This window comes from Natrix helvetica (assembly GCF_964273705.1).
Source record: "Natrix helvetica genome assembly, chromosome: 13".
Classification (NCBI taxonomy): domain Eukaryota; kingdom Metazoa; phylum Chordata; class Lepidosauria; order Squamata; family Natricidae; genus Natrix; species Natrix helvetica.
The window spans coordinates 7,121,758-7,140,925 of record NC_138557.1 but is presented as its reverse complement, the minus strand read 5'-3'; the positions used below and the strand labels follow the sequence as shown (position 1 = coordinate 7,140,925).

The following is a 19,168-nucleotide window of genomic DNA, read 5'->3' as shown; positions in this document are numbered from 1 at the left end:
TAAAATGAGGTTTGTCTACCAGCTTATGTGTTTTTTTTACTACACAACTCTCCCACTCTCCAAGGTTCAATACGTGCCTTAATTCTGTCCCCTGCAAGAAAGGAATATGGGTGTTTCTCGCTTAGTGTCCGCCTGGGTCTCATTTAGCAATTTAGAGTGTAGAGAAGAGCAACCAGGATGATTAAGGGACTGGAGGCTAAAACATATGAAGAATGGCTGCAGAAACTGGCCATGGCTAATCTAGTGAAGGGAAGGACCAGGGGGGACATGATAACAGAGGGGCTGCAACAGAGAGGAGAGGGATCACACTATTTTCCAAAGCAACTGAAGACCAGACAAGGAATAATGGATGGAAACTGACCTAGGAGAGATTCAACCTGTAAATCAGGAGAAATTTTCTGACAATGGGAGTAATCAACCCATGGAACAGAAGTTGCCTTCGGAAGTTGTGGGAGCTTCATCCCGGGAGGCTTTCAAGAAGAGACTGGACTGCCATCTGTCAGAAATGATGTAGGATCGCCTGCTTGGGTGGGTGGGGGTTGGACTAGATGACCTACAAGGTTCCCCCCCAACTCAGTTAACCTGAATCTATCTAAGAGAGTGAATAATTTGACAGTGGTGAGGGAATTATTTCTTTAGCGGAATGATGGCATTTGGGGAGAAAACTGTTCTTGTGTCTAGTTCTCTTGGTGTGCAGTGCTCTAGAGTGTCGTTTTGAAGGTACTGTAGGAGTTGAAACAATTTATGTCCAGGATGTGAGGGCCCTCTTTTTGACTCATGCAGTCAGTGTATAGCGTACAGTGTACTGCTTGAGCAGTGGGTTAGACTAGATGACCTACAAGGTCCCTTCCAGCTCTGCTATTCTAATTTCTAATCAAGGAGAGAAGCAACTTAGAACTAAGGAGAAATTTCCTGACAGTTAGAACAATGAATCAGTGGAACAGTTTGCCTCCAGAAGTTGTGAACAGCTCCAACACTGGAAGTCTTTAAGAAGAAGTTGGACAACCATTTGTCTGTAATGGTGTAGGGATTCCTGCCTTAAGCAGGGGGTTGGACTAAATGACCTCCAAGGTCCCTTCCAGCTCTGTTATTCTAAATTCGGATGTATAATCAAGGAGAGATTGCCGCTTGAGAAGGGGGTTGCACTGTTGTTATATCCCCTCCCACTCCCCAATCTGGGCGGGGGGGGTCCCTTACTGAGCTCCAATCCCCCCCCTCTCTCCGGACTACATTTCCCAGGGCGCTTGGCAAGGCGGGGCGGGGCTTGAGAGCTCAGCTGGCGGCACCGAGCAGGAAGTCGCCCTGCAGCTGCGGCGTGGAGGCTGCCCGAGATGCCTCTGCTGGTGGAGGGGCGGCGGCTCGACCCGGCTCGGCCCCTCCGGGAGCTGCTGCGCGCCTTCCCGGAGCTGGAGGTGAGCGAGCGAGCGGGCGGGGAGGGGGCTCCCTGCGCCCAGGTGAGCTGTGCACCTGGCGGGGGGGGGGAGCTGCAAAGGGCTGGCTGGCTTGGGGGGACCCTCATTCAGGGGGCTGGGCTGGAAACTGGGTGGGTGGGTGGGGGGAGATTGGCTTCCCTCTTGTGCAAAGCGGGGGAAGCCCCCGGGGCACGCGGGTCTGGGGATCCCCCTTGCACCTGGAAGGGGATCCCCAAGGTGGGTGAGTGGCAGGTATTTTCCAGGGGGGGGGTTACCTGCGGGAGGGGGGGTTTCCCTGCCTGCTTGCCTTCCCTCCCTCCCTCCCTCAACCGGTGCTTTTTGCCCAACCTGCTCAAGCTACTTATCTATGGAGATTCTCATCATCCCGGTCAGCCGTCACCAACTGGTGGTCCTTGAGAAAATTTAGGTGGTCCGCAGAAAAATTATTTGCATTTTTTGTATTGCACTAAATCAGGGGTCCTCAAACTAAGGTCCCCTGGGACGGATACGTGCAATGAACGCTTGTGTTGCTGCAGAGAGTCTCCCCCTTTGGGGTCTTTTTGTGTGGGTCAGAGAGGGACAGAAATTCTGACTTGGGGTCTGCTTCGACCTCCTGGTGTGGGGCTTTGGGCAAAGGCTGGAGGGAAGCGCTGCTGGTGGCGAAGAGCCGGAGGGCCTCATTCCAGTGGGACTGCATCATGGGCTGGAACTGGCTTTTTAGCTTGAGGAACTGAAGCCAACTTTTGGGCATAATTCCTCAAGCTAAGAGGAATTGGGCAGCTTTTCAGGGCATCCTCACAAAGTGCCCTACCGCCTCCTTTAGTCCAAACTCACTCCCTACTCTCATAATGGACTCTTGGGTTATACGATTGTGGGAATAAACGGGTACAATTCAAGCAATTCCCAGTTTATGCGAAGCTTTGCTTGGTTTCCAGATCTCGGAAGGGGTGTTAGCTATGTTTCTAAGCCCAGATCAGAGACGTTTTGATAGCTGTTTTGCTGAAGTTGTGTTGTGTGTGTGACCCACAAAGACCTGTGCAAAAACTCTGGTTCACCAACCAACGACCCATCCGCTCGCACAGAGAGGGACTTCTCCAGGTGCCGTCCACCAGACAGTGCCGAGGGGCGGCGCCTAGGAGCAGAGCCTTCTCTGTGGCGGGCCCAGCCCTGTGGAATGACCTCCCTCCGGATATTAGGACAACCACTGACCTCCGCTCCTTCCGTATAAAGCTCAAGACCCACCTATTCCAAATAGCTGGCCTGGCTCAACCATAACTTCATAACGCTCCTGACGGGTTTTTTAATTGGTAATTTTATTTAATGGGATTTTAAATTGTGTTTTTTAATTGTCTTCACTTATTAATCTACCTCCTCCATGCACATGTATATGTCTTTGTTTCTTATGTATGTATGTTGTCTTTATCTGTTTTTTATTTGCTTTGATTGTACGCCGCCCCGAGTCCTTCGGGAGAGGGTTGCGGCTAATCAAATAAAATTATTATTATTATTATTATTATTATTATTATTATTATTATTATTAATCAGGAGCAAGCCAAGCAGTTCCGCAGCCAACCCGCTCAAGCAGTGGGACCAAAAGGACTTCTCTATGTCCAGCAAAGAGAATTTGCAGCCACCACGTCCAAAGATGGTAGGTAGACCTCGAGTGAGTGAGTATAAACTCTCAATTCAAGAGAAGGCAGCCAAGATCTTACCTGATGTTCTCCCGTTTTCTTGATAGGTTCTGTTTCCATTCTTGGTTCGGACGATGCCACAACGTGCCATTTTGTGGTTTTGAGACATACAGGTACTGAAAGACCTGGAAAAATCCTGGTTTGCTTCCCATCTATAATATATCTTTAGTCTCCACATCTTTTTTACATTCAGTTCTGGTTGCCACGATGTAAAAAAGATGTGGAGACTCTAGAAAGAGTGCAGAGAAGAGCAACAAAGATGATTAGGGGACTGGAGACTAAAACATATGAAGAACGGTTGCAGGAACTGAGTATGTTTAGCTTAAGAGAAAGAAGGACTAGGGGAGACATGAGAGCAGTTTTCCAATATCTCAGGGGTTGCCAAAAAGAAGAGGGAGTCAAGCTATTCTCCAGGGCACCTGAGGGTAGAACAAGAAGCTATGGGTGGAAACTAATCAAGGAGAGAAGCAACTTAGAACTAAGGAGGAATTTCCTGACAGTTAGAACAATTAATCAGTGGAACAGAAGTTGCCTCCAGAAGTTGTGAATGCTCCAACACTGGAAGTCTTTAAGAAGATGTTGGATAGCCATTTGTCTGAAACGGTATAGGGTTTCCTGCCTAGGCAGGGGGTTGGACTAGAAGACCTCCAAGGTCCCTTCCAACTCTACTATTGTATTATTGTATTATTGTATATAAAAATGACTGTGTGTGCATATGTATGTATGTATATTCCAGCATAACTCTGAAACGCCTTGATCAATTTCAACCAAACTTGGTACACGGATGACTTACCCTCTGGGAAAAAATATTGTGGGGGTAAGACACCCCTAATGTCAGACCTAGAAGCCATCTTTTACTTCTTTCTTTTATGTCTTTTGTGTTTCTGACACCTAACACCCCTCGGGGTATGTGTTCTGTTGATGCAGCCTCTTGTGCCTTAAAATGGCTTCTACTGTACTGCTGTAAAATGGCTTCTACAGTGCAGCGCAGTGGAGTTGCCATGGTAACGGCTTCACAGTACTCCACGAGGGGACTCCCTCTAGTTAGGGGGAAAATCCAACATTAGTTTGGTCCGGACATTTTCCCCCTATAAATAAATACCCAAGCAATGCTATCGGCTAGTTCTCTATAATTAGACATTTATAAAGTTTAAGGTTGCGGTTTAGAAGTGGAATAAGAGCTTGATGGAAGTCCTTGAGATAGACTGAGGTTTTATCTTCCTGGCTTCATTGTTTAGAAGAAGGATCACAGATCTTGTCACAACTGGCCATAACCTCAGTGTCTTCCAGTTGAGTGATATTCAACTCCTCAAAAATCCCTTGACTGATATGTGTTTTTATAAGTCTATTCTAAATAGATAAATGTTCTTTACAGGTACAGTTGTCATATATACAATAGCAGAGTTGGAAGGGACCTTGGAGGTCTTCTAGTCCAATCCCCTGCCTAGGCAGGAAACCCTACACCGTTTCAGACATCTTCTTAAAGACTTCCAGTGTTGGGGCATCCACAACCTCTGGGGGCAAGCTGTTCTACTGATTAATTATTGTAACTGTCAGGAAATTTCTCCTCAGTTGCTTCTCACCTTGATTAGTTTCCACCCATTGCTTCTTGTTCTACACTCAGGTGCTTTGGAGAATAGCTTGACTCCCTCTTCTTTGTGGCAACCCCTGAGATACTGGAAGACTGCTATCATGTCTCCCCTCTTCTTTCTATTAAACTAGACATACCCAGTCTAGTCTTGTCCATAAGATGCAAATTCTCATTTCATCATCATTATTATTATTATTTTAGGGAGTGGAGCCATTTGTCTAACTCACTGTGACGGATCAGATACCGAAACAGAAGTCCTGCTGATCGTAAATGCAGTAAAAGTGCTTTCTCTAGGCACAGACTGTGGAAGGTCAGTATTTTTTAAAAAAAAAATAAAAAAAAAATAAAAAAATAGTTCTTTAAAACAATCTGGTGAAAAGTTGGAGCTTCATACTTCCTATCTGCTTTCCATCTCTGCAACTGGATAGTTAAATTCGAATAGCCCTCGACTTACAACAATACGTTTAGCAGCCAGTTGAAATTACAGCGGCAGTGAAAAAAATGATCAGACCATCACAACATCCCCGTGGTGGCTGCATGATAAAAATTTGGATGGAACTGCCTAGCTTAGCAATAGAAATTATGTCTTATTTATAAGTCAAGGACTTATCTCCCTGATATGCATCCTGTATTGTAGTTACTTACCCAGAAACAAAATTGAATCGTAGTGACAAATCGTAATAATAATAATAACAAAAGGTGCGTTTTCACATCCAGCCTAAATTAATTCAAATTCAGTCTAAGAGAGATTGAAAATTGAATGAAATGTTTCTGGATTCTGTGCCTGCTAGGTTGGAGTTGCACCTGGTTGGAGGGTTTTGTGACGACAGGCGCTTGTCTCAGCATCTTACCAGTCAGCTGTTAAGTAAGTTTTGCGTTTTTGGTTTTGCTGGGGGGGTCTTTGAAAAAAATATGAGGTTTTCCTTTAAAGTAGAATAAGGTTGGCCAGTTGTGTGAGCTGGTGGGAATTTTCTGGACTCCAGAGCACCCATAAAACTGTTCTGACCTAAGCTTCCCCAGCAGCATGAAACCAAGTTCTCATCCTGATAAACCCCTTTGATTTAATTTACAGTGAATTCCTCTCCAGCAAAGTCTTTCCTCTCCCACCGTCTTTCAAGATAGTTCACAATTACCAACCTTTATCAGGCTTGGAGAGTGGCCAGGCCGATATCTTTCAGACGCCACAATACTTGGCAAGAATGCAGGATGAACGAATTGTCTCCTGCAAACTCCACTCCCCTTTTGCTCCTCTGTTATTCCCTATGGGAGGGGCCATTCACCGTCCTTACTCCCAGGTTGACCCTTGTTCCTTAGCTGTTCCCTTCGTCTGGCAGCTCTGCGCATGCGCACACTGGGAACAGGCTCCAGCTATTCGTCTGCCTCACTGATGTTTGACTCTGAAGGCAGCTGATAACTGGCATACGGCCCTGGCCCCCTCTCTGCCTCCGACACAGAGCCCTCATCAGAGCCTTACCCAGACTCCAGGACTGGCCCAGGTTCCTCCCCAACCTCCCCACTGTCAGAATCTGCTGCCAGCTCTGCTGACCACTGGCAAGTCACAACAGAAACAAATTTGTGCTTTAGGGAAAGGACTTACATGATGTAGATTGTAGTGAAGGGAAGCCAGTTACATTTACGGAGTAGAGATCTGTTGGGGATGAATTATGTTGATGCCTACAGAATATATGATACCATCGGTAGGAAGAGTGAAAAAGCTAGACTGTTAGTTTTGGGTCACAAATTCCGCAGGATAATTTTCTTGGAACTGATTAGTTGACTGTGTCTTCGATGAAGCTAGAAACTTCATCTCCTACGGTTTCACAAATGGACCATTGGTAGTGGACATAAGGGGGCAGTTGTCCCAGGTGAGAAGGTGTCTTGATAAACCCAGTCTGGAATCAGAGTGGAGTATTAAAGTGTTTGAATAATACAATTATTTTTCATCCTGTAGTTAATCTGTATTTCTTTCCTCGACTTATATGACTTTTATAGTTTTTCCTTTTGTGTCCGTAGGAGCGTTTGACCGCTTGTTAGATAATGTTTATTTGATGACATTCTGTGTCACAGGTAATTATATATGTCTTTGTCTTTATTGTATTGTCTGAATCAGTTTATACTGCAACCCATTTCCTTATATTTTTAATTATAGCCATCAATTTTACAATCCTGGTGTCAGCAGAAAATCTGTAAAATGTTGCCCGAATTTTATAAAAACATGACTTATTTTAACCTTGGTCAAATAAACCAACTTTACATTCCTTTCTTTTACTTATGAAAATCCTATTAATAATTGATTCCTTCAAATGTTATCGTAGGATTTGATCTCTATTCAGTTCTCCTTTGTCCCATTGCAAAGGAAAGTTATTTTCTCAACATGTACTACATCACGGGCCAAAGGAAGGATTCAATTTGTGAGCTTATTTCCCCGACTCCCTCCCCAAATTTCTGGCTATGGCCCCCGGACACTTAAAAATACTTGCAAATGGAATGTTTAACACGGCAGAAGGGAAAAATTAAAGAATGCACGGAGAGCAGTCACTGTATTTAATTGACTTAATATAATATATGTAAAATGTAAATATAATCAAGTGTAGGATTTCTCTTCCCTCTGGCTTAGCTTTATCTTGGTTCTGTCTTCTCTTTTTGTGAAGATATTCTCTGTCAAATCTAAAATATAACCTCCAGCCTGAAAAACATTCTGCACCCCAATCTGAAGTTGCTTAGCTGTGCCACTACATACTTTCCAGTTTATTACTTTTTTGATGACGTCAATTTTTATGCGTTCATTACAGAACTGAACGATCGCCAAGAAAATGGCAGGCATTTGCCGTATATTTATGGAATCGGTGAGTTTCTTTCATTTGAGGCCAGGTTTAAAAACTGGCTTACAATTGTGAGATTAGGTATTGCCACCTTAAAATTATTATGTTTTTAAAACTGGCTGGTTAAGGTACCAATGATTGGAATTAAAAGATGCCTGTTTAGCTTAACACTTAAAGAGAGGCAGTTTGAAAGATTTTTTCCTGTCAATCAACTTGCTCTGTCCTTTGACATTAATGTTTAATGATAGTTTCAGAATTCCTTCAGAAGGAACGTATTTTCTTATTATGTTGCTCCTTTCCTTTCAGCTGCGAACGTTAAAACGGGTGAGATTTTCCATGCCACATTTCCAGACCGAGGACCTGATGAAGACATGCGATCTGCCAGCGTCTTAGCAGGAGCAAAGGTTAGCAATACACCGACAAAAGAATGAAAAAGGGAACCACACTTCAGGCAAAAAAGACCAGACAGACAGACAGAGAGACAGATAGACAGAGATACAGAGAGAGAGAGAGACAGAGAGAGAGAGAGACAGACTGACTCACTGACTGACTCACTGACTGACTCACATTTATTTTGTGGGGAGGGTTTATTTTAACGCATGCGCTCAAAAGCCCGATTCAGCTTATTATCTGGGGAGGTCTTATTTTCGGGGAAACAGGGTAGATGATAGACGAGATTTATAGATAATAGATAGATAGATGATAGATGGTAGGGAGGTAGGTAGATAGATGAGATATATATAGATGAGATAGATAATAGATAGATAGAGGAGATAAATGATAGATAAATAATGATGGATGGATGGATAGAGGGAGAGATAGAGCTAGATGATAGATAGTTGATAGACAGCTAGATGGTAGATAGAGATTGATAGTTATTTTCGCTGCCATTGTTGGTGTGTGGTGTTCTCCTGGGAGAAAACCAATGGGAGAGTTGGAGCAGGGAACATAAATCAATATAAATGATAAATGAATAAACTGCAATAACTCAAGGGCTATCAATAGATACAAACTAAATGTAATCCGTTCGATTCTTCATTGCAGGAAAAACGAATTCAGCAATAGAGTAGTAGATGTCTGGAACACCCTACCTGATCCTGTTGTTAGTTCCTCTAACCCCCCCTACCTTTGACCTTAAGCTGTCGACCGTGGACCTTACGCGTTTCTTAAGAGGTCCGTAAAGGGGCCGTGCATAAACGCACCAGCGTGCCTACCGTCCCTGTCCTACTGTCCCCATGGATATGTACTCTTTTTATGTGTTTATAGCTACGATTTGCTTATTTATATCCATTTATTTGTGCCATTTTTTCATGTGCTTTCATACTTGTTTCCTTGTACTTGTTGGCAAATAAATAAAATAAATAATAAAATAAATAAAATAAATAAAATATAAATAAAATAAATAAAATAAATAAAATATAAATAAAATATAAATAAAATAAATAAAATAAATAAAATAAATAAAATAAATAAAATAAATAAAAAAATAAAATAATAAATAAAATAATAAATAAAATAAATAAAATAAATAAAATAAATAATACAATAAATACAATAAAATAAATAAATAAAATAAAATACATAAATAAAATAAAATACATAAATAAAATAAAATACATAAATAAAATAAATAAAATAAATAAAATAAATAAAATAAATACAATAAATACAATAAATACAATAAATAAATACAATAAATACAATAAATACAATAAATACAATAAATACAATAAATACAATAAATACAATAAATAAATAAGTAAATAAAATAAAATAAATAAAATAAATAAAATAAATAAAATAAAATAAATAAAATAAATAAAATAAATAAAATAAATAAAATAAATAAAATAATAACATATATAAAATAAAACAAACAAGTAAAATAAAATAAAAATATAAATATGTAAATAAATATGTAACTAAATATAAATAAAGAATATAAATAAATATAAACAAATATAAACAAATATAAATAAATGAAATATAAATAAATAAATGAGAGTCAGAGAAAAACAGGATTTGGCCTTATAACGGGGCCAGGATGAACCCTTCTGGCTTCTGCTGAGTAACCAGGGTTTGCTCTGTGCTTGCTCCCGTTTCCCTTGCATTAACCTGCTGACACTTGTCTCTTGTTAGATGATCAGCATTTATGACTCCAAGAAGGAGCAACTCTGCGTTGGGCCTTACTACTGGATGCCTTTCCCTCACGTGGATTTCTGGTTGGAGCAGAGCAATCAGACCATCTTACAGGTAGCTGGAGTTTGCCAAGGGCATGGGGGGATCCCGGATGGAGAAAGCTAGGCTGAAAAATTGCCGAGTTCATGTATTATGTTACGCCCCAACATGATCTCTTTAGTTTTTGCTTAGCTTCTTGGGTGTCACGGCTTGTAAATCGTAGCTTACTACGGTGTGTACTCCCAGGAGGTTGTAAACGTAGCCAGCAAGCAATGGGGAAGCAAACTACGTAATGTCTGAATGCCAGTTGAGCATTCTGTTGTGGCCTGCCAGCGGCCAGCAGAGCTGGCATCAGATTCGGGGAGTGAGGAGGTTGGGAGGAACTTGGGCCAGTCCTGGAGTCTGGGGAAGGCTCTGAGGAGGGCTCTGTGTCGGAGGCAGAGAGGGAGCCAGAGCCGTATGCCAGTTATCAGCTGCCTTCAGAGTCAGACATCAGTGAGGGAGACAAACAGCTGGAGCCTGTTCCCAGTGTGAGCATGCACAGAGTTGCCAGACGAAGGGAAGAGCTAAAGAACAGGGGTCGACTAGGGAGTAAGGCCACAGGTGGACGATGAATGGTCCCTCCCAGAGGAAATAAAAGAGGAGCGAAAGGGGAGTGGAGTTTGCAGGAGACCATTAGTTCGCTTAATTGGTTCGTGACTCTCCGAGACTCCTTGCCAAGTTCTGCAGATATCGGCCTGGCAGCTCTCCAAGCCAGAGAAGGTCTGTGACTGTAAATCCTCCCTTGAAAGACTTTGCTGGAAGTGAATGAGCAGGATTCACAGTCAGTTTAATAAAAGGGTTTTTTTTCGGGACCGGGAGTTTGCTTCATGCTCTTGGGAAGCCTCGGTCAGAACGCATTCAATTGGGGTCTATTCAACCTTGGTTTATGGGACTGGTGGCAGAAGGTTGAGTTCTGAGCATTCTAGCTAAACCACAACCTAAACAGGTTCCTGTCTCTTTGTGTTAGCTCAAGGATTTCTTTGTGTCCAAATGGGGGTTTGAAATTGGATTTCCTTCTTCTGGGTTGATCACTGCATCTATTGACTTGTGTATAGGAGGAACATGTTTTGAAAAGCTTATGAAAACGATATCCTAAGAATTTCAGGTCAACCGAAGAGAATATTTGTGACTTGGGGTTGAACTGTGGGGGTCGTTGATGCCCTCTGAGTTTGATGGTTTTCTCGTAGATGTTTCGTGACCCAACTACGTAACATCATCAGTGTTAGAAGGGAGAGGGACTTGTAGAGAGGAGGAGGAGGAGGAGGAAGAGAAAGAGGAGGAGGAGGAGAAAAAGCAAGAGATGAAAGAGGAGGAGAAGGACTTTCTCAACCTGGTTGTTTTGTTGCAGACGTTTCATGACCCAACTACGTAACATCATCAGTGCTAGAAGGGAGGAGGACTTGTAGAGAGGAGAAGGGGGAAGGGAGAGAAGGAAGAGAAAGAGGAGGAGAAAAAGGAAGAGGTGAAAGAGGAGGACTGAGGGGGTCCTTGGAGCTCTCTGAACTTAGTTGCTTTCTTGCAGACGTCTCATGACCCAACTAGGTAACATCATCAGTGCTAGAAGAGAGGGGGACTTGTGGAGAGGAGGAGGAGGGGAGGGAGGAGGAGGAAGAGAAAGAAGAGAACTATGTGAATTTGGTTGTTTTCTTGCAGACATTTCACGACCCAGTTAGGTAACATCATCAGTGCTAGAAGGGAGTGAGGGTTTGTTCTCTGTTTATATACTAGTGGTCTGCTTTGTCAATGTTGGTGGGTAATGAAGCATTTGCAAAGGGGGGGGGGAACCAAGCTCATAGAGCACCAATTCTCCCCCGTCGGCTTCCTTAAATTTTTCCTTTTTGTACCTTCGCAGAATCTCTCCACATCGCCCCTGGCTGAGCCCCGCCATTTTGTGTCACACATCAGAGCTACTTTGCTTTATCTAAGAGAACATCCGTTCCCCGAGAAGACCCTCTTCCCGACTCAAAAGCCTCGCCTCTACAAAAAAAACGCCGAGGGCTTGTGGGAGAGAGTCTCTGGCTAGATCTAACCCGAAGGGGACAAACCAGGGGCGCTCTGGAAGTCAAGAAGAAAGATGTCAAGAGACCTTCCTTATGCCGTGCACCTTTACCTGGTGAGCCCCCTCCGCAAAGACATCCGGGGAAACCAAGTGGGTTGCATTCATGAGATGGGATGGACCTCCCTCAAATATCCCGTCTTTTCCAAAACAGGCAGCCGATTCGGTGCAAAATTAGGTAACCTTTTCACATCTCATTGGAGTTGGGTCCAAAGTTCTCAAGAACCTAAAATGGGCCTCAGTGTGGTTTGCAAAGAAGGAGGTGGAACCTTCTCGGTTGGTTCTCCCGTCCCTGCTCCGTCTTCTTGCTTCAGTCGTTTTTTTCAAGGCTGGCGTCTTAATGCAAAGCCGCCATGCTGTTTGCTTCATCGGAGCTCTTATGTCCTTGATAAAATGTCATCTGGAGACGCACAGAAGCTTCCTGGGCACATTCTTATGTTGGAAGGAGGCCTTCTGGTCCGTGAAATGGTCCTTTTTCTGACCTAGGCTTCCCAAAAGCACAAAGCCGACTCCTCGTCCTGATAAAAACCCTTTTATTTAGTTTCAAAGGAATTCCTCTTCAGCAAAGTCCCGGCCAGCAGCCTTTCATGAGGTTTCACAACTACAGACCTTGATCAGGCTTGGAGAGATGCCAGGCCGATATCTTCCAAACTCCAAGCTGTAGCAGCAGTTACTTGGCAAGAAGTCAGGAACAGATCTTCACCCTCATGAATTGAACTAATTGTCTCCTGCAAACTCCACTCCCCTTTCGCTCCTCTTTTATTCCCTATGGGAGGGGCCATTCATTGTCTGGCCTTACTCCCAAGTCGACCCCTGTCCTTTAGCTGTTCCTGGCAACTCTGCGCATGCGCACACTGGGAACAGGCTCCGGCTGTTCCTCTGCCTCACTGATGCCTGACTCTTAAGGCAGCTGATAACTGTCAGACGGCGCTGGCCCCCTCTCTGCCTCCGACACAGAGCCCTCCTCCGAGCCTTCCCCGGACACAACAGGTCCATTTCAAAGTCAGACCTGTTGTTCCGGTGAGGTTGGAATGACCAGTTCCAACATGAGGATGCTTCTGGTAGGGTTAAGAACATGATCTTGACACCAGATGTTTCAGGAAGGACCTTTCCGATCTAGACAATTTTGCTCTTCTCTGGAACTATGTCAGTAGCAGTGTGGGAGCTTTCAAATGAAGCTTGAGACTTTGTGCCACAGGAGGTGGAACTTCTCCCAGCTAATAATAGGTTTGCGTTGAGGTCTCCGAGCAGTAGCTAAAGAATGCCCACCATGACATTCTTCTTGGACTGAGGACCAAATGTAGGCAGGCAAATATGTTGGGTGGGGGGGTCTTGCCTACATACCTATCCTCTGATGGGGACTTCTAGTGCAGCTCAACATGGGGTGATTCTACACAGTTCCTTTTTTTTAGAGTTTTCTACAACCGATCTCCATACCTAGTCGTAATTCCTGCAAGAAAACCACGTGGCTTCAGATAATACTTTCACGGCAGGCGTTTGTATGGGCCAAGATTCAGATTTTTGGTTTTGGCTTTTTCCGCGCTGTTATTTTTTTTCCTCCACTGTCTTCAGCTTCCTCTTCTGTCAAAGTGAAACTGGTAGAATCTGGTCTGGATCTCACCATCGCTGTGTCTTTCAGCCACCCAAGAAGGAGGTGGGAATTTTCACTAAGATCCATCAAACTATTGAATGTAGCCAAAAATAATATGACGATTAAAAGCAGTCACAACTTAAATCGAGTCCCTTCGGGGAGAGGGGGCGGTCTAGAAATCTAAATAAATAAATAAATAAATAAATAAATAAATCATCTTCTTTTTGTTATGTCGTTTCTAAGTAAGGATCTGACAATTTGATCAAATGTATTATTTCTGTTAACTGAACCCAAAGGTTTTTTCAAACACCTCTGCATGTAAGGAAGAATCCGAGTCCAATGAGTTAATTGTCTATTATCCTGCGTCTCTTTAAGGATGGACTGAGTTAAAAAAACTGAACTATCCCAGTTAGAGGAGGCGTGGTCGACAATTATATAACTCAGTCTCTAGGCTAATGGACAAAGTTAACCCATGTTTGGATTCCCCAATAGCGCACAGGAGAACCACCAAGGTCAGAGAATGCCAGAGAAATCATCCAAATTACAATACAATACAATACAATACAATACAATACAATACAATAGTAGAGTTGGAAGGGACCTTGGAGGTCTTCTAGTCCAACCCCCTGCTTAGGCAGGAAACCCTATACCGTTTCAGGCAAATGGCTATCCAACATCTTCTTAAAGACTTCCAGTGTTGGGGCATTCACAACTTCTGGAGGCAACTTCTGTTCCACTGATTAATTGTTCTAACTGTCAGGAAATTTCTCCCCAGTTCTAAGTTGCTTCTCTCCTTGATTAGTTTCCACCCATTGCTTCTTGTTCTTTCGAGACCTCGGTTTCCTTTGCAGGGCTGTTTTTAAGCTTGTTCAATTTTAAGATACTTAAACCCCAACATAATTTATACGAGGCTCAAATCTAACTATACTGCCAGAAATAATAGCCTTCGGGATTAAATAATGAAAAGTCTTCTCATGGGGTATATTCCCTACTTCTCTAGGATTTTGCTGGTTGGTTCTTTTAAACCATCACAAACTCAAGATACAACAAGTTGAAGAACCTTTATTGAAGCATTTAGGAAGTATCTAAATTAGGACTGTATTCCAGCAAAACTGCCAGCTTGATATAAAACATTAAAATTTATATTAACAATTATAACTTTAACCTCCCCTCCGCCCCCATTCATGAACCCAAGTTAATATAAATCATTGCACTAAATAAACAAGTCAAAAGGAAGACAGGAATTAAATTTGCACTTTAGAAAAATCAACCCTTAATAGTTGGGAGTTAACTGTACATTTAACCAGCAATAATCCTCAAATCAAGAAAGAACAAGTTGTTGTTTTAACTTTTTAACAAACATTTCGATCATTAAAGCCCGTTGCTGATTTCAATCGGTTTCTAGCTGAACTTCGAGAAACTGGTTACTCCAGAGTAAACTAGATCTGACGGTCATTATCTCTCAACCTCCATAAATAACATTAAGCAAAACTTGAACTCTTAACGCCCACTTGAGTGCAAAGGATAACAGACCCTCAAGTAAATTAGTAGAAAAGAGGAGGAAATTCTAGCATTTGCTGTGAGATCTAGTTTGGTGAAGATCTCCATAACAGATGTGAATCGTGTCTGGATACTTGGATTTTAAAGCAGAAAAAAATATCTCCCATTTCCAAATTATTAATTTCTACAATTATGACCACAGGGGACCGTTTTAGACTTTTCTTTTTTTTTGTAAAGGGAATGGCATTTTTTTCTGCTTAGGATGCCTTAAAGTCTCAACATTATAACTACCATCTCCACCCCAAAAAAATGATTTTGAGAATACCATTCCTTAATTTTTATTACCTGTGTCAGAACAGAATCGACGCCTTCAATTGCTGACAATAAAGCCCCTTCGCTTACACTAGCTTTATTGATTAATTAAGTCTAAGTGGAACGCTTACGAAACGCCACGGCATTCCCCAACTGTTGCCGTCTCGGGAGGTTGAATTTCATTCCCCCAAATTCTTGGGTTTCTGGGTGGAAGCCGGTCTCCGATGTGCCCAGATAGCAAGCAGATAGGGGAAAACCGTGCTATGGAGAAACGCTGCTAAAAAAAAAATATTGTGTGTGTGTGTGAAACAAAACCAGAAAATGGGATGAATAATCATGGAAGAGAGATTAAGTGCAGTCAAGTCTCTTAGAAACCAAGTTTCTCTGTTTAACAGAGAAAGAGCGAAATGTCGCAGGGGGAAAAAAAAGGCATAATTAAATCACCGGGGTGAGGAATCAACGCTTCATATCTACTCTCAACTTTAAAAACCAAATCAGCTCAATGCGTGGGTATATTTCTTTCCCGTAGTGCAGTACTGTATCATGAGCTAATTTCTCTAAATATTTACAATATTTAACAAATGCAACCCAACCGATGAGAAAAGCTAAGAACAGCAAGGGGGAACCCCCCCCCCCCCCCCCAATACGCCACTGCTCTTGAAATCTTGCTATCTGCCCAAAAGGAGCACTGAGAAATAAGGATGGATGTGTCCTTCAATGCAAACCTTTCAAACCGGATTTTGTTCCCTGTGATATTTTCCAATATTTTCTACTTTTTAATTTGGCTCTGGCAAGGAACGTCTAAAGCTACCCGAGCCAACTCTTAGGCCCCTGTGAAAACGCAAAATCTTGTTCTCCCTTTTTCGTCCGCCGACGAGTGAGTTGAAAAGGACAGTGAGTTCGTCGAGGCAAAGGTTTGGGGAACCTGAACGCTCCCCCTCCCCTGCAAAAAATTAAGGTTAACAGTAATAAAGGCAGCCCGACGATGAAAAATATTTCAAACCCTTGTTAAAATAAAAATAGCCAAAACAGCGGGCGGGCTCAGCAAACAGCACCTAGATTAGCTTCATCCCAGCACAGAGTACAATCCAATTTAGGAAAAGCAAGGAAAGTCTGTGCAAAGCAACTTTTAATTTAATTAAAATTAAATTAAGAGGGAGAATGACTCCGTTCGGCTCCTAATTCTTGCATGTTCCTTTCTAAAGAAGGAAAAACGTTCCTAAGCCACCCCTGATCCAACCTTGGCACTAAAGGGGTGTTCAGGATAAACGAGAGGAATCGGAACCGAGCAGACAAGTAAAAACAGAAAGAGAGCGAGAGAGAGCAGCCTTCCACTAAATTTTTTTGTGCAAAAATCTCCAGCCCATCACACATGAATAGCGATTCGTACTGACTACTTCCTGCCCTGTTTCACATTTTTAAATGCGTCAATTTGGTTTCTTTTCTGGAGCGAAGTGCACTTTTTCTTTTTTTTCTTTTTGAACCCATGTACAAAGTCTTTCATTGCACAGCCTTGGTTTTTATCTAAGGTTCTCTTGCTCCTCAGATAGCGGACGGTCGTTTCCCGGGGCCCGAGACTGGGCGCCTGGGGAAACGCTGGTCGTTTCCTGGGGGAGGGGAGGGGTGCTTTCGCTCAACGGCTCGACGCCGTTCTCCTGCTTGAGGGGAGAAGCTGCGAATTCTCCTCTGTCCAAGTCGGTAGCTTGGCTCACCGAGCTGGTCTCGCTGACCCCATCCGAGTTCCTGCCGGCCCGTTTAAACAGTTTTTGACCTGGAATGAAATATGGGAATGAGAAAGATTTTGCGTGGTTAGCCTTTGCTCTGACCGAGGCTTCCCAAGAGCATGAAGCCAACTCCTTGTCCCGACAAAAACTCCTTTTATTCATTGACTGTGAATTCTGCTCATTCACCTCCAGCCAAGTCTTTCAAGGGAGGATTTACAGTCACCGGCCTTATCTGGCTTGGAGAGCTGCCAGGCTGATATCTGCAGAACTTGGCAAGGAGTCTCGGAGAGTCATGAACCAATTAAGCAAACTAATTGTCTCCTGCAAACTCCACTCCCCTTTCGCTCCCTTTTATTTTCTCTGGGAGGGGCCATTCATCCTCCACCTGTGGCCTTCCTCCCAAGTCGACCCCTGTTCTTTAGCTGTTCCCTTTGTCTGGCAGCTCTGTGCATGCACACACTGGGAACAGGCTCCAGCTGTTCGTCTGCCTCACTGATGTCTGACTCTGAAGGCAGCTGATAACTGGCATACGGCCCTGGCCCCCTCTCTGCCTCCAACACAGAGCCCTCATCAGAACCTTCCCCAGACTCCAGGACTGGCCCAGGTTCCTCCCCAACCTCCTCACTGTCCGAATATGCTTCCAGCCCCGTAGTGGCCAGGCCGAGTCTCGGATTTCCAAACTCTTTATAAACCAGAACACAGAAAGGATTCTTCTCAATGTTTTTATTGATTTATTTTTAAATAAAATAAAACCGAAGATGAAGCCAACTTACCAGGGAACTTCTGTTTACCATGACTTGATGTGGGAGTGGGAGGCGGGGTGATCCCCGTGCCCTGGGCTTTAGATAGGTATGTTGTCTCTGTGGATTCCAAAGACCCTGGGAAAGAAATAGGCGCAAACACATCAGATCCGGATAAATGCATTGATCATAGGATGCACAGAAGGGATGAAGAGAGATGTGCCAGTCGTTCCCTGACTCTAGGGGGCGGTGCTCATCTCCGTTTCAAAGCCGAAGAGACAGCGCTGTCCGAAGACGTCTCCATGGTCATGTGGCCGGCATGACTCAACACCGAAGACACACAGAGCACTGTTACCTTCCCACCGAAGGTGGTCCCTATTTTTCTACTTGCATTATTCTTTTCTTTTTTTCGATATTTATATGCATTATTATCATTGTACCTTATTTGATTGACTATCACTATTTATTCCTTCACTTTCAACGAACTACACTAAATATTGACATCATTTATATTATAACAATTCATTACATCATCTTCAATCTATCCAATAATAATCTATCTTTATATTACATTCAATGTCATTCTATTATTTTTGTATCGGTAACATTCTCTGGCATCTTTCATTTCCATGTTTACTTGCATTTTTCATGTGCTTTCGAACTGCTCAGTTGGCAGAAGCTGGGAGAAGTCACGGGAGCTCACTCCGTTATGCGGCACTAGGGATTCGAACCACCAAAATGCCTCTCTGATCGACAAGCTCAGCATCTTAGCCACTGAGCCTCTACATTCCTTATTATTTGTTATTTCAGGATAATTAATCCTGGTTCAAGATACGCCCGGTCAAATTTTAATCTCACCTGCCGTTAGATTAAAGGTTTGTCCCTTCGGGGAGGCATGAAATGGAGAAAACCAGTTGACGACAGAGCCCACCACAGGAATCTGTCGAAGCAAACCCTGGAAAGACGAGGAGAATAACGATGAAATGCCAAAGCAAAATACTCAAGAAGAGGTATGACAGCAAGAAGCAGGCGTCCCCCACCATCGGCTCACCTCTTCCAGGAGGCGTTCCTCGTTGGCCTTTTGCAACTGAACTTGGGCGTCTAGGATACCTTTTCGCACAACCTCGGTCATGTTTTCCAAAAGCTGATCAGAAATAAAATCAGGTGAATGTGAGAAACATCACTTCTCTAGTCTGTGTGGAAGTATTTAAAGCCGGGATGTCCAGTGTAAGCAACTTTTAAGACTTGTGGACTTCAGCTCCCTGATTTCTGGCTGAAGAATTCTGGGATTTGAAGTCCAAACCAGCTGGGGAATTCTGGGATGTGAAAACCACACCAGCTTGGGAATTCTGGGATTTGAAGTCCACACCAGCTGGCAAATTCTGAGATGTGAAAACCACACCGGCTGGGGAATTCTGGGGTTTGAAAACAACACCAGCTGGGGAATTCTGGGATTTGAAGTCCACACCAGTTGGGGAATTCTGGGATGTGAAAACCACACCGGCTGAA

The 19,168-nt window shown here is 43.3% G+C and overlaps 2 protein-coding genes across 5 annotated transcripts in view; one reads left to right on the top strand and one right to left on the bottom strand.

Moving 5' to 3' along the window:
* The first annotated feature begins 1,288 nt into the window (after positions 1 to 1,288).
* On the top strand, positions 1,289 to 13,601 carry NTAN1 (N-terminal asparagine amidase). 4 transcript variants are annotated; one of them, XM_081965848.1, is made up of 10 exons: positions 1,289 to 1,412; positions 2,958 to 3,060; positions 3,151 to 3,216; positions 4,896 to 5,004; positions 5,486 to 5,559; positions 6,708 to 6,761; positions 7,487 to 7,540; positions 7,823 to 7,920; positions 9,656 to 9,769; positions 13,205 to 13,601. In XM_081965848.1, exons 1-10 carry the CDS (start codon positions 1,332 to 1,334, stop codon positions 13,565 to 13,567), a joined length of 1,116 nt encoding a protein of 371 aa, XP_081821974.1. In that variant the 5' UTR covers positions 1,289 to 1,331; the 3' UTR covers positions 13,568 to 13,601. The 4 variants fall into 4 exon arrangements, with proteins under 4 accessions (XP_081821974.1, XP_081821976.1, XP_081821973.1 ...); XM_081965850.1 differs by having other exon boundaries at positions 11,589 to 13,348; XM_081965847.1 differs by having other exon boundaries at positions 1,317 to 1,454.
* A 3,054-nt stretch (positions 13,602 to 16,655) lies between these two features.
* Positions 16,656 to 19,168, bottom strand: part of PDXDC1 (pyridoxal dependent decarboxylase domain containing 1) — a 33,054-nt gene continuing 30,541 nt past the window's right edge. The window contains exons 20-23 of the mRNA XM_081965750.1: positions 18,711 to 18,803; positions 18,518 to 18,614; positions 17,693 to 17,797; positions 16,656 to 16,966 (exon numbers count right to left, since the gene is read on the bottom strand). Coding sequence (XP_081821876.1) covers positions 16,716 to 16,966; positions 17,693 to 17,797; positions 18,518 to 18,614; positions 18,711 to 18,803 — 546 coding nt within the window. The 3' untranslated portion in view covers positions 16,656 to 16,715. The remainder of the gene's footprint in view (positions 16,967 to 17,692; positions 17,798 to 18,517; positions 18,615 to 18,710; positions 18,804 to 19,168) is intronic.

Coding starts and splice junctions, on each gene's coding strand:
- NTAN1 (XM_081965847.1), top strand. CDS start 1,332: ATGCCTCTGCTGGTGGAGGGGCGGCGGCTCGACCCGGCTCGGCCCCTC. Junction 3,061..3,150: donor AGCCACCACGTCCAAAGATG/GTAGGTAGACCT, acceptor TTTTCTTGATAG/GTTCTGTTTCCATTCTTGGT. Junction 5,560..6,707: donor TCTTACCAGTCAGCTGTTAA/GTAAGTTTTGCG, acceptor TTGTGTCCGTAG/GAGCGTTTGACCGCTTGTTA.